General features: G+C 39.5%; 1 protein-coding gene across 1 annotated transcript in view; it reads left to right on the forward strand.

The window, feature by feature from the left end:
• CLVS1 (clavesin 1) overlaps positions 1–17,010 on the forward strand; it is a 99,398-nt gene that overhangs the window by 26,207 nt on the left and 56,181 nt on the right. The window contains exon 3 of the mRNA XM_038128868.1: positions 7,505–7,679. Coding sequence (XP_037984796.1) covers positions 7,505–7,679 — 175 coding nt within the window. The remainder of the gene's footprint in view (positions 1–7,504; positions 7,680–17,010) is intronic.

Here is a 17,010-nt window from a genome sequence, read left to right on the forward strand (position 1 = left end):
GAACTCTTTGCCTCTCTTCCCCATGCTCCTCGCAGGGGACACTGCCTTTGGGAATAGCCAGGCACATTACAGCAGTGGCTCTGTCAAACTGATTTATTGATTGCACTTCGGGGTTGTAGTATGGGGCGTTTAATAATTTCCACAATATCATAACACACAGCCTGTGATTGTCACTTACTCCTTCTCAACAGAGAAATTTACACGGTGTGCAAGCATGACATGGCCCTGGGTGCTAAAAAGGTGAGAAAACCAGCAATGTGAATCTCAGAAATACTTAATTCCTAAAGGAATAAACCAAACCCACAGCCAGAGGAACAGTTCTATTGCACTTGAGATTGAATTCTGGCCTTTTGTGTCAGCAGCAGGCTGCTGAGCAGAGTTGTACACTGCTCATGGGAGGCCAGCCAAACCCTGCTGCATCCACAGGAACTCCTTAGGAGCAGCCAAAGAACTTGTGCTGTGATAGATGGCAATCAGTTGCCTGCTCTGTTTGGGATCAAGTTTCTGGAGAGCTCTGGGAGGGATTTTAAGTCTTGGGAGTGTAAAAAATCTGTGCGTTATCTTGGACTCATCCCCTGCTAAATGGTGTGACTCTTCTGTGGGCTGAGGCAAAGGAAAGAACAGATGCCAGCTTCCCTCGAGTGGAAGCTGGTTCTGTCATTTGTCTGAAGAGCCCCACCACCAGCAGTCTCCCTCCCAAAACCCAGGGTCTGTGAAGGTCCCTGTTTGTCAGCCAAATTACATGTAAGAAATGGTCCTTGCTCAGTCACATTAACATCAGGGACAAAGTATTCATTTGGTAAGGGTGCCTGCAATATTGCATGAGTGCATGTGGGAGGAGGTTCGTAGTGCAGACTTGAATGCAGAATGTGTAATTCGTGGGCTATTGGTTGCTATGGAGTCCAACTGAAGTGGAAACATACAGCAAAAAAAGCCCAACTCATAATACTTTTATGTACAAGAACATCTAGCAGAAACATAACAAGGGAAAATTTTTTATATCTTCAAGGAAGTCGCTGAGAGGCAATTTTTGCATGATAAAAAGAAATAAAAAATGATGCAATTTTTTTTTTCTCAGGCTTGTACATTTCCTCTTCACTGGCTGTGGCAGAGGCTTCCAGCTCATTCTAAGCAGGAATTCAAAGCTAGCCAGATATGTGTGTGTGAAAGGCCTTCTTTCAGTTATAAACTAAGCCATGCATTTCTAACATTAGGAATGTGAAATACAGTTCAGATCTCAGCTTAGTCTATGCTATTCTTTCTAATATTCAATGCATTGCTGGATAAGCTCTTCTGAAGAAAAAAACAGTACACCTATTTATCCAGTCTGTTGTCCTGGATGTAAAGTTACTTGTGAATTTTATTTATAGAATGACACAGATGCTGTGGGGAAAAACTTGCTATCTTTTCATTACAAAACAGGGGAGATGCTTGTTTGAAGCTGACATACTGGAACAACCAAAGATAGCTACGCTGGATGCGACAGGAGAATGAATTTGGAGCTCTGACATTAACTTAATGTAACCCGTGTTTTACTCAGTAGGAGTTTCCTGTGCATATATTCTGTTTTGACAGAGAAAAAAAAAAAGTAATTTAGCTTGGGCATGACATAGAAGAGTTTGGTACCCCACAAAATAAGGAAATTGCCCTTATATTTTTGTGTAATAATTTTTCCAGTTTGCATGTCAGTGAATTATTCATATTTCTTGCAGCTAACAAGTTTATATGGCCTTAAATTATTCTATGAAGAAAGTTACCTACAGCAGGTCAAGGTATTCTTTGTAAGCATTTGCTGCTAATGCAACCCATTTCCTTGGGTTGCAGGCAAGCTTTGCTAATTCCTGCACATATATGTGCTATTCAGACCTCAGACAGAGGAGACAAGCCCTCCTCAGTGTTTGACTCAGCCATGAGCTCCTCTGTTTGACTGGTCATCCTCTCTAGAGCAGGATTAATCAAGTGAGTCACCATGCTAATTTGTGATTCTTCATTCTGAACTTATTTTTCCTGATTATTCTGTAGGCAAGGGCTGCCCTGAATTGTGCACATGAGAGACCTTTCCTCACCAAAAGTGATAAGCTGTGAAGATCAGGTCTTGCAGCACCTAGAGTGATTGCCATTTCCCTCTGATGCCAGAGAGGCAGGGTAGTTACTCAGGATCATGAATTTGAATCAAGACATGAATCCTCAAGGTCTGTGTGTTAATAATTTCCAGTACTGATTTCAGTAGGGGTGAGGTTTAATTTTCTAAAATAAATATGCACATTAAAAAACCACAGATGTTTTCCAAGAATACAACAAAGGAAGTGCGGGGCTTTCTTATCAATACTTCATGAGCAGAAAGGAGAATTTAATCTGATGAAATAAATGAGTTCATGTGATTTATGAACAGCTTTTCAAAGCCCACTGTTGACTGGATTCCAGGGGCTTTGTTTTATTCATATTTCATGGATAACATACCTCGGCTGTGTTTGGGAACAATTAAAAATGTGCCTTCCTGGGTTCTCCTTGTTCACTTGCATGGATCTGCTGTGTTGCTCATGTCTCCCTTTCTAAGCTTTTCATAGAATCATGGAATCATTTAGGCTGGAGAAGTCCTTTAAGATCATCAAGTCCTACTGTTAACCCAGCTCTGCCAAGTCCACCACTAAAGCATGCCCCTTAGTGCCACATCTACACATCTTAATATGTCTCCAGGGCAACCCTTTCAGTGAAAAAGCTTTTCCTAATATCCAATCTTAACCTCTCCTGGAACAAATTAAGGCCATTTCCTCTTGTTCTGTCACTTGTTACCTGAGAGAACAGACTGACCCTCACCTTGGCACCTTTTTTCAGGTAGTTGCAGAGAATAGTAAGACCTCCATGAGCCTCCTTTTCTCCAGGCTAAACACCTTCAGCTCCCTCAGCCACTCCTCACAAGACTTGTGACCCAGACACTTCACCAGTGCCATTATCCTTCTATAGACCTGCTCCACACCTCAGTGTCCTTCTTGTAGTGAGAGACCCAAAACTAAACACAGAATTTGAGATGCAACCAGCTTCTTGAACTTGGACTAGCTCGAATAATTTGGGGCAACCTGAAGATGTGTTTCTGCTTTTTTTCTGCTTCCTCTTTTGTGTTTGACTCTCATTGGGAATCCTCCTTGCAGGGCAGTGTCAGCTCTCCCCACTTAGAAGCTAAATATGCATTTTTTTCTCTCTTCGTGACTTTTTGTTCATGGAGGGAACAAAGCAAGATGTGGTCTCTTACTTGATTTGTATCTATGCTGTGTTTGCAGCTTGCCAAATGTTATGGAGCTTTGGATACCTTTTCAGTATTAGAGGAGAGAGGCTCTTACTGCATATTAGCTTAGGGAAATGAAGCTGAATTATCTGCAACTGCCAAGATAGCGGCACTGGTCCAAACTTTTTTAGTCTGCTGTCTCGTGGGACAGTCAGGATTTGTAGCGACAGTTTGGTTTTGCTTACTACCAGACAATCTTAATGGCTTCAGCTGCCAGTACTTCTGTACATTTGTACTTTTAACTACCTGAATAATCCAATTAATTTCACTAGCATGCCTAAAACAGAGCCTGTGCTTAGTTTTTCAGAAGGAGTAATATCAAAAGCCTTTACTGATGCTGTCTTCTCCAAAATGTATCACTTTCTTTCAGTATGTCTTAGTTGACCCCTTATTTTCCAACAGTCCCTCAGCTTTATTATCCACGGATCTCCTCAAAATGATTGGTGGCAGATACATGCAAATAGAGCATTTAATTTCCTTGCAATGTCTTTATCCCCTTTAATTGTTCCCATTGCACCCTGGTACTCCACTGAGCCTTCTGGTTCTCTCACAGCCTGCTTACACCTCTTATAATTAAGTAATTTCTTCTTATTTATTTTCATGTTTGCCTTTGGCTAATCTCCCCACCAAATCCCTCAGCTAAACCATCTTCATTTTTTGTGTTCCATTATTGTTCCTTACCACTACTTTATGTTGGGCTAACTTCCTATTTTCCAAAGGGTATTTGAAGAGTCCCTTTTGTGGTGCCTTTCCATTCAGCCAAGTCAGATAGGCACACTCTCTCCCTCCTCCTTTTTCTCTTTCTGGGGCTTGTGCAACTCTTTCGTAACTCATTAGTGGCTCACTTCAGTAGGCTCCATGCTGAATCCTTACAGGACCTTACACATTTCCCTTTGTGTAATTGCAATTTATTTCCCTTTTTTTTTTTCTGTATGAGAGGGTTAAACTGGTGAGGAGGGGGGTTGGAGGAAGGGAAGGGAACATTAAGCAAAGGAACAAAAGTGATGGACTAATAAAAAGTGGTTCTGTGTTAATGCATAGAAAATTATTTGGATGCAAATCAGTCACACAGCTGAATGATTTGTCTCAAAGCCCCAAGACCCGAGAGCAGAGGGCTTCAGACTCAAGTGGCACTCTGTCTGATTTCTATCCAGGCTCTGCATTCATGGAACAGTGTGTCTGCAAACAACCCACCTGGAGGACTTGTGTGCTGCTTTTGTGTCTCCCTGTACTCATCAGAAAAACATCTTTGTGCTCGCTCTGAGTTATTTCCTACACCATGTCTTCAAATTGCAAATACATAGAGAGAGGAGGGATATAGGCAGGCACAGCCAGATTAGTTGCAAACTAAGAAAATTGAGTGCCGTATCTCCCAGGTAAATAATTTCCACTGAAAGTATAGGAAAGTACAGGTGAGTAATTGTTTGATAAATTGGCGATTTATGTAGACACTCAAACAAAGACTGGAATTCCTTAGCACAAAGTCTAAGGGGAAGATTTTGCACTGAAATATTTCCATTGTCATTTAGAGTTTGAGTGGATTAGAGAAGATGTCTTGTATCCACCATTTCCAGACAGTCACACAGGAATCATTACACACACTTTAAAATCATCAGTGCTATCAGGATCATGAATATAAATTTGAATGCAGTCTTAAGAAAACTTCTTGCCACAAATGAAGGATGAAACCTTAATTTGTCACAACGCAGCCTGTTTAACACCTTTGTCCATCCAGTTCATTCTAGGTTTTGAAGCTACGGGATTGAGGTCATGATTATTCCATCTTCTCCAATGTAGCCAGTCAATGATATAATTTTAAATTGTTGCCAAAAAGAGCGCAAAGAAGGCTGGCATGTGTGTAAGGACCCTTTTGGAGCCACTGCTCATGTCTGGGAGCATCCATGGGGCAGTTCTTTTGGAAGGCTGACCACCCTGAAGGAGGATGCTGGGATAGTGTAGGACATAGTACATGGATATGGTCAAGGGCTATGTCCTGGTTTAGTGTAAATTTGGGAGGAAACTTCCAAAGAGATCCCTCTAGAAAGCAAATTCAAGTGACCCCTCCCCCAACTGGTTCAGAAAAAGATTTCTTTGGAGAAAAGTGGAAAAAAACCTGTCTATTTAACCAGCAAAGTATTCACAAGCATAAAAAACCAAATAATATTAAGCAATAAAACCTCTCGCTGTTCTGAAGAGATGGCAAATTCAGAAAGTCATTATGTGGTCTGTAGCTCAGCTCTCTCAGTCTCGTATCACTCCCTCCGGTGCTGGAAATGCTGGTCCCAGGCCCTGGTGGGCCACAGGTGTGAGCTCCTGGTGTTCTTCTGGGTCCAGGAGCAGGAATGTGGAGGAGCGAATGCAGTTCTGAAAACAAACTCTATGCTTCTTTCCCCCCTTTGCTCTCAGAACCAGTCTTAAAGGTGCAGAACTTAATATCCAGCATAAACAGAAGCGATGAGTGGGGATATAAGCATCATAAAGTCACCCTAGAACAGGGTATATTTGGGTTTTTTTCACCAAGTGTGGTTGTCTGATGCTGCTGCTTGAAAGTCATTACCATTTGAGCCAAGCAGTAGGTAGTATGTCACAGTTTTTCAAAATAAATTTAGACTTAAAGTACATGCCAATTGCCAATCCAATCAGTATGCCTTCACCGGATGTTACTAAGGAAGTACTTCTTCTTTTAGTTGTTTAGCAGAGCTTCTCTCTAGGATTTGAAAAGGTCAAGGTTGCCATGTAACTGTAAATGAGGGAGGGGTGACTTGGTATGCAGCAAGAACAATATTAGGTATCTTTAAGCTCAATAAGCTCAATTTATTGCCCCAACTGAATTATACTTCAGAGAAGCTTCTAACTTTTGCAGAAAGGCAGAGTGCAGAAGCAGCTTTTACAAGAGATCAGGTCTTTAGAGAAGGAACGTACATTTCCACTCAAAACCTATTGAGAGAAAAGAGAAAGAATCAGACAACACTTCACCATTTACTTTTAATAGAAATTAATACGTGTACATGCCATTCAGGGGTAGAGGCCAATGGTAGAGAAATTTGTTTCGACTGCACATACGTTTTTTTATGTCAGGCAGAATTTGAAACACTGCTCTTGAAGGTTTGAGAGGATTTGTTTTAAATGGATGAAAACAGCAGAAAAGAACTAAATTAAAATCTCCAAGGGAGAACATGGTATGAACCTTTCCTGTAAAAGACCTCAGGCCTCATGAAAACGAGAATTATGCTGAGGTAAAGCAGATTGCACTAGCAATATATTACAATTTCATTTTACACAAGGTTAAACTGCACTTTGTGAAGCTTTCCTTGCATATTGCTCTCTAATAGAATGTATTGTTTGTAAATCATCTTAATGAGGACAAATGGGGAGAGCACCTAATTCAGCTTACTTGGGTATAAGTATGGACTAGTCATTGAAATGTCCAAGTCTTGCTTTTGTGAAATGGAAGTAGTGAGGAAATGGAAGTAGTAAGCAGCCCAGGCTTCCCAAAGCAGACTTTCACATTAAAGAAAAAAATTTCAGCACTTTCTTCTCTTTTACTTGTTATATGCTTCAGGCCCTCCAAGATTTTTAATTATTCTCCCAGAGCTGAGGGAAGCCTTGTAGCTGGCCTACTGTAGCTGATAATTAATAAAGAGGTCTCCTTTTGAGCGTATGTAGCCATTTTTCATGTTGCATTTGGTTTGCAAAAATAAGGCAACTGTCAAACTGTATTGTGTAAAGCCTTGGATCATTCCCTGCACTCAAGCAGGAAGGCACAGAACCTAGTTGTATGATACCTTTTATATTAATAGTGTACTGTTTTATTTCCTTTTCTGAAAATAAGGGAAACAAAAAACGGGTAAGAAGAAGGGGAACAAACTGGTAAAGTATACCCAAACAAGCAAGGATTTAAATTGATAGCTTGAATTTGTTTCATTTTATCACAGAAAAATAGTTTCCCAATGTAGCTTAGCTAAAGTCTATTGAAAGGACTACTAGCAAAATGGAGGAGATCTCATTCAGTGTTTATTTTATCCATCAGTGAGCAGGACTTATTACACCAAGCAGTTTTGGAGCAGGAGCTCTTTAAAGACACCTCTGAAACAACTCTTTTTCAGGATTCTACCAGAATAAATCCCTGTCTCTCACTCATGCCCCACCCATAGCAAAACTGAGTATCTTGAGGTTTGAAGACAACTGCAACCATTGATTTTTTTTCTATTTTTGCTTTAGGAACTCCTTCATAGATATCCTTCGGGCAATTCTGCTTTCCTTGGAAGTGCTCATTGAAGATCAGGAGCTTCAGATAAATGGCTTCATTCTAATTATAGACTGGAGCAACTTCTCCTTCAAGCAAGCCTCCAAGCTTACACCATCGATCCTCAAACTGGCCATTGAAGGGTTACAGGTAGGTGGAGGGTAACACATGTACCTGCAACTTTTATTGCTGCAGACAGTGGAATTTGCTTCATCAGGCCCTGGGCAAAGTGAAGGGAGGAGAAAATAACCCAGAATGCTTTAATGTTCTCTCCACTTGCTGCATAGATCGATTTTCAGACATCTCGTTTTGTCTGTCTTTCACTTTTATTTCAGCTGTAAAACAATGTAGCCAGGACGTGTGTTACTTACCACAGAATTAAGGAGGGTTAAAGATTTGAGGTTTAATCCATGAGAGAATTCGAGGGGATTAGAATCCAGCAGTGTCTGCCTTCTGGAGTGTGCAGCCCACATGCAGGCACATGTGTATGCAGAGGGAGGGTAACAGGAGATGAGAGAAGCTCCCTTAGCAGATGGAAGAGCGCTGCTGTGGTCACGGGGATGCGTTTGAGTAGGACGGAATTGAGGAAGAGGGAGGACAGGTTCCCTGTTGTGGCCTCATTCTGACTGCCTTCATTTGTCACACAGCATCCTGTTACTTTATGGTTCAGACTCTTGAGGGGCTGCACGTCCACTTGGTGCTTGCAGATAAATAATAGCAAGCCAAAACCAGGTGCTGTCACAGGGTAAGGTAGGAGGTGAGGACAAGGCAGATGGGGCCTGATGGGCCAACCTGAGGATGGGGCAACCTGAGGATGAGGATAAACTGTGGTGGTCAGAAAGGACCTCGCCTCTTCCACTAAAGTCTGAGCCCATCTCTGGTGTTAGACCTGAGAAGGACTTTTTACATAACCTTACTATTTGAGGGCATTTGATAGACTCCAAGGGCTATTTAAGTTGGAAGGAGAGCTGGAGATCACTTTGTCTGACTCCCTGCTCAAAGCAGGGATGACTTCAATCTTATACCAGCTTGCTTAAGGACCATGTTTTCATGCTGCTACATATTTAAAAGGAGAGATAAGTAATTGTTTTTTTCTTGCTTAGTACTTACCAGATATCCTGTTGTCATAAACATCTCAAGAAAAATTCTCTCTGGTGTGTTAATTTTTATTTAAACTTACATCCCAGAAGGAACAATTTGTTCAACTAATCTTTTGACTAGCAAATTATCTACAAGTAGATCATGATTGTGTCTGCTTTGTTTTATTATTCAAAAATGAGGTAGAAAAATCTGCCAGCACTTTTAAGCCTGTGCTCCCCTTTGTGAGGAGTTTTCATCTATTCTAACAAATTAGAAAGTCAAGCTGTGCAATTAGTCCTTAGGAGAATACCTTATCTTCTCTTGCAGATACTATCACTTCATACAGAATAACACTCTGTGGTTCAAAAAAATCTTCTAGTCAGAAGGAAGATAAAACCAAGTGACATTCATAAGTAAATCAAATTCTAGCAAAGCATCCATGTGCATGTTCAAATTCAGCTTTTCCATCTATTCAGTACGAGGCCAGTCCAGCCTTCATCCCCTCCGATTTCTGGCCATGGCACTGCCAGGTTGTCTGCCTCCAGTCTGTTTGCATTTGTCAGCAGCAATACTGGAAGTACTGAAGCCTGGAAGTACCAAAGTTGATCTTATAGTTCTGTCATTAGCCTGACATCCTCTGCTGCGCAGTTGAAGGAGGCTACTTTACTTGAGTATGCATGAGTATTTTGTTTCCTACTTGAAGTCGAGTTACTGTTGACTTCTCCAGGATTAGTAAAAATATTACTGTCTCTGAAAGTACAAATTGGGATAACATGGTCTAAACTTAGCTAACCACTGGCTTTGTGAGTAGTAGGAGTAGTAGGACTTGTGAATGCTACATTCCTTTTTACCAGTTTTAGAAGCAAGACATTCATTTTTATAAAGCACATATTTAGCACACAATAATGTTTTTAGTTTGGGGGGCTTTTTGGCTCTCACCATTGCCGTTGGAGTCCCTTCATTGAGACTTTGTTCAATTATTATTGCAAAAGAACTGGTGCCATCCTAATATAAAATTTGTGTGAAATGTAGTTGAAATGCAGACGAGACCAGCATACTTTAGAAAAAGAGTCACTGCATTGGAGGTCACTGAAAGTAAAAAAGTCAGGTCCTGCTCCCATGAGATGATGATGTCCAAAAATAAAAGCAGATTGTTTCAGTTCCTTGTTTTTCTCATAGCTAAGGCACTGCAAGTACAAATCCTCAGACAGGCAGATTACATGACTATCTCAGTCCTCCTTTCTATGAAGAGATTTTGGGTTATATTAAGTCCTGTGTAAGTCTAATTAAGTGGATGGAAGGAAAATAATTCTCTCTTACAATTTCTCCTGGAGCTGAACCCATATGTTGCTATTTGTGCCAAGAACTTTTAGCCTCTCCCTATGTAATGGCAATTTCAATGCCATACGATAACCATTTTCCTATAGTTTTTACAACTGTCATTCAGTGTCTCAGACCATCAGATTCTGACATATAGAATTACTTTTAAAAAAAGAATTTAATAATTTGTGCATTTGGGTTTTTTTCTTACTTTGAAATTGCTTTCAGCTAATTAATCTTTTGGCAATTCTATGTTTTTGCATTTACCTTCAATTTATTTTTTCTCAAATCACTGCAACAATGCATTACCACTAAAGTGCAGACAACAAGCATTTCACAAGTGCATATATTAACTCATCTTGAGTTTTAAAACAAACACTAGTCAAATCTAGTGGACTTGGCTGCAGAAATTAATATATTGCTATTATACAGGCTGCTCAGTTCCAAATACTGTAAAAAATGTAAATACTTAGAAAGATGAAGTAGGAGTTACATCACTACATTGCTGAATGCACATTTTGCTCAATACTACTCCTTGTTCTGTATGGATTTCTCTATATATTGCATTACACAAGACAGTCCATTGTATCTCAGTTTTGTTATTTAATGACCTAAAAATGCCCTTATGCCTCCACTTCAAACAACAGAAGTTCAGATGTTAAGTAAGTATTTGTACAGTGTAGCAATTCTCATCATGTCACAGAAGCATGGGGCAAATGTCTTTGTAGTGCTTAAGCCATCTCTGATTAACAAGCTCTGCTCTTTTAGCACAAGACAATTGTTACTGTATGCTTTGAGCTCATGCTGCACTCCTTCTTAGACCTTACAGATCTCTCAAATTTTAACACATTAAACACAAGATTTTCACATGGATGGAAAGGTGGGGAAAGAGATGTCTCTAAAATAAGTCTATTTTGCCAATAACTTTCTGAGTTTTCGCTTCTAATCTTCACTCTTTTAATATGAACAGCTTTCCCCTTTCACAGCATGATTTTTCCTCTGTTTTCTTCATCTGTGAAGCCACAGTTCTTTGTGTGTCATGCTGAGCTTGTAATTATCTTATGATGGTAGACAAAATTTAATTGTGGCCTAAGTTAACCAAAGACTCATCTTCTGGTGCTTTGCATAACAGAGTAGAAGCATCAGACTCCAGCAGCAAAGGTCAGAAACCCATGTTAAGGTAGTGATGCAGGTGAAACATGTGAGAAATGGTCACTTCTCAGTACACAGGATGTTTGCTACTGACCACTGCATTCAAAGACTCCAATAGTCCTGGAAACCCAGGCTGAAGTGTTACAGTGAACACAGCTTTCATGTCCAGTGAAACCTAGACATATTTTAATGTAAGGCTGGTTCATTTCTGCTCTGAGGATGTGGTTGGTTGGCCCCACACACAGGACTTTTGATTTCATGGTATACCAGTGAGTATAAAGAAACACTCTTTGTTCCTGCCTTATCCAACACCAGAGCTACGTACTGCAGACTGTGTATGTGTATGCACGTAGCAATTTAGGAATCCCCCCAGCCAGTACTCTGAATCGAAATGCAATAACTTCTCAATAGCATCCAGAAATCTTCCAAAACTTTCAAAACAGCGGAAGGTTTGACCTGGCCTGCCATTTCTTTGTTGAAATCCAAGAACAGAAGGCTATGGTCTACCAAGACCCAACTGAGTGGCTTATGACACAAATTACCAAACTGGACTCAAAACTGACCGGAAGATCCGGTTTGCACTCCAGAGTCCCTAGTACTGCCTAGAGTACTTAGTACTGCCTTACCTAACAGGTAACTTTCCCCAAGGCTGTCTCAAGGTAGTGAAACAAGAAACAGGGTGAATGGTTATTTCCCAGCTGTATACTTTCTTTCTCTGATAGTTGTATCACACGCAGGTGTACTCAAATGTGATTACAGTGACTCTTAAGAAATAAACCGTATTCCTACTTTGTGACAATGATGAATCGCTGCAGGAGTGGTCTTTAGGGTTCAAGAGGGCTTTGATTCAAATTCTGCAATCATTATATTGAACAGCAGTAACAAGAGGGAACAACCGAGGTGTGCAAACAGGAATTTGTCTCCAGAGTTTCATTGGCAATAACTTGACAGAAGATTTGACTAACAAAGAACATTAAGAGAACAACTAAATTTCTTTAAGCTCTCTTCAGTTTATCATAATCCAGCCAAAATTTGAAGCTAGTATGTCTGTTGAGGAGGGGAAAAGGAAAGGAAATCAATGATGCTTGGCTTTAGAACACTTTGATCAGATACTGGTACAGATAAAAAACTTTGAAAACAATCTTCAAAAAAGGAAAAATTGTATAAGATTCTCTTAGAAAATTATCAAAGGTACATTTGCTAATGCTACAGAATAGCATTAATGTTTAGATGAAATCAAAAAATCAAGCCAGCAGGTTTGTTTGGAGATTATTCAACTTCAAAATCTAGAAAGAGATGTCAGTTTATTAAAACTCAGCCTGTTAAGAACTGTATGAAGCTTTTTGATCTTTAACATAAGCAATAGATATTAAAAGTTGTGTTTTTTTTGTTTCCTCCTATTGTAATTTTGTAGGATCAAGAAATGTAATGTCAGTTCAATTATAGCGGCAAATTATTTGTCTTTTGGCATTTCCTTATACTACCAAATATTTTTCATGTTGTGCTTTAGAAGGAAGAGCTATAATATAAAAAAAATGCTCAAAAGTGAAGAAGAATGTAGATCTTAAAGGAAAAAAATGCAGTCCAATATTAAAGGTATAATATTTTTTTATGCTTTTTTTCCCAAATCTTACTGAAAAATATGAGTCTTTAGAGCTGATAAAAGTTTTCAAGTCAGAACCATTTTTTTTTCCTGGAACTATGCTGTATTTTCAGAATAGCATTATTACAGTGGAACAGATTTCCAAAATTATCTGGAAGTATGTTTGTTTCAATAATTTTAATCCGGGAATAAAAATGCTTAATAATCTATTTCATTATGAGTGGTAGGAAGCATTTGATTTCTGCCTTAATTGTTAGTGTTTCTTGCTTTTTGAAGGTTGAATTCAAGTGGAATGGAACAGTATTTCAGAGCATCAAGGCCTGGCTTAATGGGCATAATTTAATATTTGTTATGGTCAAACTGTACATCTGAACAGAATCCAGGCAGTCCTTGGGCTTTTGGAGACTTCACCAAGCCCTCTGTCCTGAAAACCTGATGTCTTCTTCATCAGCCCAGACTGGGCTGAAGTCTCCAGTCTGGAGCAAGGAACTGACTCTTCTTTCCTTGAACACATTTGTACTCTGAAACCCGAGGTAAATGTGATCTCTTTGTCTGAATAAGTACTTCCAGTACTCCCAGTACTTCATGAGTCATGTAAGGATGTAGGGTATAAGATGCCTGGCATAGTGAGTAAAAGATAAAACACTTCTCTTCACAGAGTTTCTGAACATAATATTGCTGCTACTTGAAAATTTAGAGGGACTGAGAATTCTCATTTTAAAAGGTGATAAACACTCAGCCTTTCTGCAGAAATCTGCAGTGTAAGGTTAGGTCTGCCTGTGCTATAAATATCCAATGATGCTATTATGTCTCCACTGGTATTTATAACAGGTCATAATAATAGAAAGACAGAGCTCTGTCATTGCCTACTGAAGTCAGAACAGATAAAATCCTCAGTGACAGGAACTATGCAAAGAAAACCATATACAAGCTCATGTATCCACTGGCTTGCACAAGGACAAGCCAAGAAAACCTTAGCACCTCATATAAAAAGACTCTAAGTGTAGATTTAACAGTTTATCTCTTGGAGACTGACTGCAGATTCAAAAGTTGCTTATTCAATTGTTTGGCTTCTCCTCAGTTTTTCATGTTGATAAAAGTGAGTAGAGAGCTGAGGCTGGTTTCTGGAACAGTGTAACTGCCTGTGGTTCTGTGCACATCTGCAGAAAAATTATGATCTGTGGCAGCCAGCTGAGAACCTGTCCCTCTTTCCCTTCCCCTGTTAGAAAGAAACCTACTTAAAGACAGACAGTTTTCGCATATTCATGTCCAGAATTTAAAGACTAGTAAAAAATTAGGGAAATACTTAGATTTTTGGAGTTTTGCAAAAGCCTTGTCATTATCTTCCCCAGGATATGGAAGTTGAAGAAAAGGGGAAATCCTAGGCTGGATCCTTGAAGATGGATAACTGTACCTTTAGTAGTGTCCTACCAAAGGACAAGGGATTTCCTCAGACTATAAAAGCAGGATGTTCCTGTGTTGTAATCACAGGTGTTCATGTGTCCAAAAGGCATGTTGCAGCTTCCCAAAGTGTCCCTCTGAGTAACTCTAGAAGATCTGCTGGGAATTCAAGCTTATTTCCATGGAGACAATATGAGCTATATAAACATGAGTTAACCTACAGAAAGGGAACCTACAGATCTGGTCTGTGAAGGAAATAGAGACCTCCTCCCACTAAGAATGATTGAACTGTTCCTAAAATGAGACAACTTCAAGTTCTAATGATCTTCAGCAACTGGAAAGTGCCCAAAGATCAGAATTTATCAGATGCTGTAAGATGCAATTGGATATTCTGTTTCCTAAACATATGTAGCAAAAAGACTTTATTGGTTTCAAGTCCGCTACTCATATGAGACATCAGACTGCATATATACACAAGTATTTGAATGAAATAATTTGCAATATGTACACACAAAATGCATACAATTTTTTTATCCATTAAAGGCTGCCTCAAAAGTTCCCAAATCTGTTTAGCTTGTTACCTTTTCCCTCGGTATTAGAATGTGCTTCATATTAGAGACCTGTGTTGGAACAAGAAGCCACAGCTAACAATGAGCATTTAGTATCCATTGAAAGAAGGTCTGTATGAACCATTCCAGAAATGCTCATGCTATCTGTCTCCAGCAGCTGTTGTGATATGTAGAGCGAGTACTCTCTGAGCTGCCAGTGAGGGAGCCTTTGAAATTAAAGGAGATGAGAAGAAGGATTGACTCATTTTATATTAAAAAGGTAGATAAACAGACTTTGCTCTCTCCAAGAGAAGGCCTATGTTCATTGTGAGTCTATCATCTCTAGGGAGTTGACTGGAACAAGGAAAAAGCAAAGGATAGCAGGCTGTAGACTCACATTTTTCACTTGAAAACTGGAATTTACTGCTTAGTAGAATTGATCAGCCCTGCCATGTTTATCAGTTGGATGCTTTGGGGTTTTTGGCTGTAAGTAAAGGACAACGTGCATATGTTAAATGGAAAGTCTTTTTTTAATGCCAGTTATTACATTTTAATAAAAATCTCACCAAGTTGCTGATAAGCATTAGAAAGAAAGAAAATATTCTTTTACTCTCAGCAAGGAAATGTGAAAGTTTATTGCAGTAAGTAAGTCTGCCTTGAACAGAAAGTACCTGTTTCTTAGTGGTAGACACTAAAAAAGTAGCCTAGAGCTAACACCAGTCGTGCTCAAACATTTCCACCAACATATGCATAAATAGATCATGTTATGTGTTGAATGTTTCTTTCTCTCATAAAATTTGAACCTGGTCTAATGTACTTTCGTTAAATTACATTATCCCTGTCCTTCATAATTTCATAAAATTTCAGGAATGATGCATCTGTAATATGTTTAACTTTTTTTACAACTCCAAAAGCTTTCTCCTTTTTAGCATGGGAAATGAGTAAATGCTTCCTGAAGAGAGTATTTACTTACAGGTAATTTCTTGCTGTGACAAATATACACAGTGATTATGCAAAGATATAAAAAAGAAATGGCATATACAAGACTAGATTAGAAAGAGACAAGAGTAGTGACAGTTCAGTGAGAGCTATGTGGCAACAGAGTTGAAATAGGTGCTATTTTTTGTCTGAGATGTGGGGTGGCAATGGAGGTCCATGTGCACAGGGAGATGGAGGGAGTCAGAGCAGGAGGAGTCATCACTCTGATATGCCTGTACACAGTGGCATAGATTATCCCCTGAGCACAGGTAGACAAGGACTTGGCTCTCTCTAGGAGAAGACTCATGCTGGAGCCTTCACTAATGACTACAGAACAGAAATTCATGTCTCCAGGGAAGACAGCTGTGGCAGGATAAGATCAGCTGTTCCTTCACACCTCTGGCTCACAGCCCTGTCTTTAGCACATGCCTTCAAGGACATGCTGCATCAGTGGAACTGCCTGTGAGTCCCTGACTGCTGCTGTGGAAGACCCAGCAGCTCAGCTCACACAGATGCAGGAGAGGGCTCTTGGCAGGACTCTGTGTTCATTCTGCTCCTCTAAGCTAGGTAATTTCTGGCGCAAGTTTTTAACAAAAAGCTGCTGTCAGAAACATTTTAAAATTCTGCAGAAAGGCAATGATTTTTAGAAGCATTTGCTTACTTTTTGTTTGACTTGATCATGTGCAGAAAACCAGGACTTTTCTGCACACATAACAATTTTCTTTAAAGTCTCATCTATTATTATCTCCTCCTCATCAAAGGAACTTGTAAATTCCTCAAACCTTGTATGGCCATGCGTATTTGTATGGCAAATATGTGTATGACCAACATGGTCAAAAGAGACCACAATGCTTTCAGGAAGTTTGAGGTGAAGTCCCAGCTGATGCAAATGGAACTTTTACCATTGTCTTGATGGAGGCTGTAATTCCATCCCTATTAAACCATGGCAGAAAGTGATTTTCCATGTCAAGAGAGATTTCTATGCTTGCCCAAAATGTCCCTCAATGTCTGAGCACTTTTTGGAAATTCTGTACACCAATAAGAACATTTGCCTAGTGATCTTGAAGAATTCCATTTTGTTCTCAAATATTTTTATGTCTCTTCTTAACCACATGGTACCTAAAATTAAACAAGCATTCCTGAATAGCAGGAGTTTCTTGATGCAAAAATGTCCACCTCAAACACCACAGTCTTCCAAAGAATGTTGAAAACACCAAGAGAAATACTCAGCCTATTTCCTTCTCATCTCTATCCCTTGCCCCCACTAAGCTTTGGTTTCAGCAAATGGACATTTTCTGAGGAAAAAAAAAAAGCATTTCAGTGGAAATTCATTCAGTAGTTATACTTCCTTGTAATTCAAAACTTCCTATTATTAGTTCAGGATGTGTTTTTCATCCCT

The sequence above is a fragment of the Motacilla alba genome, chromosome 2 (assembly GCF_015832195.1).
Source record: "Motacilla alba alba isolate MOTALB_02 chromosome 2, Motacilla_alba_V1.0_pri, whole genome shotgun sequence".
NCBI lineage: Eukaryota > Metazoa > Chordata > Aves > Passeriformes > Motacillidae > Motacilla > Motacilla alba.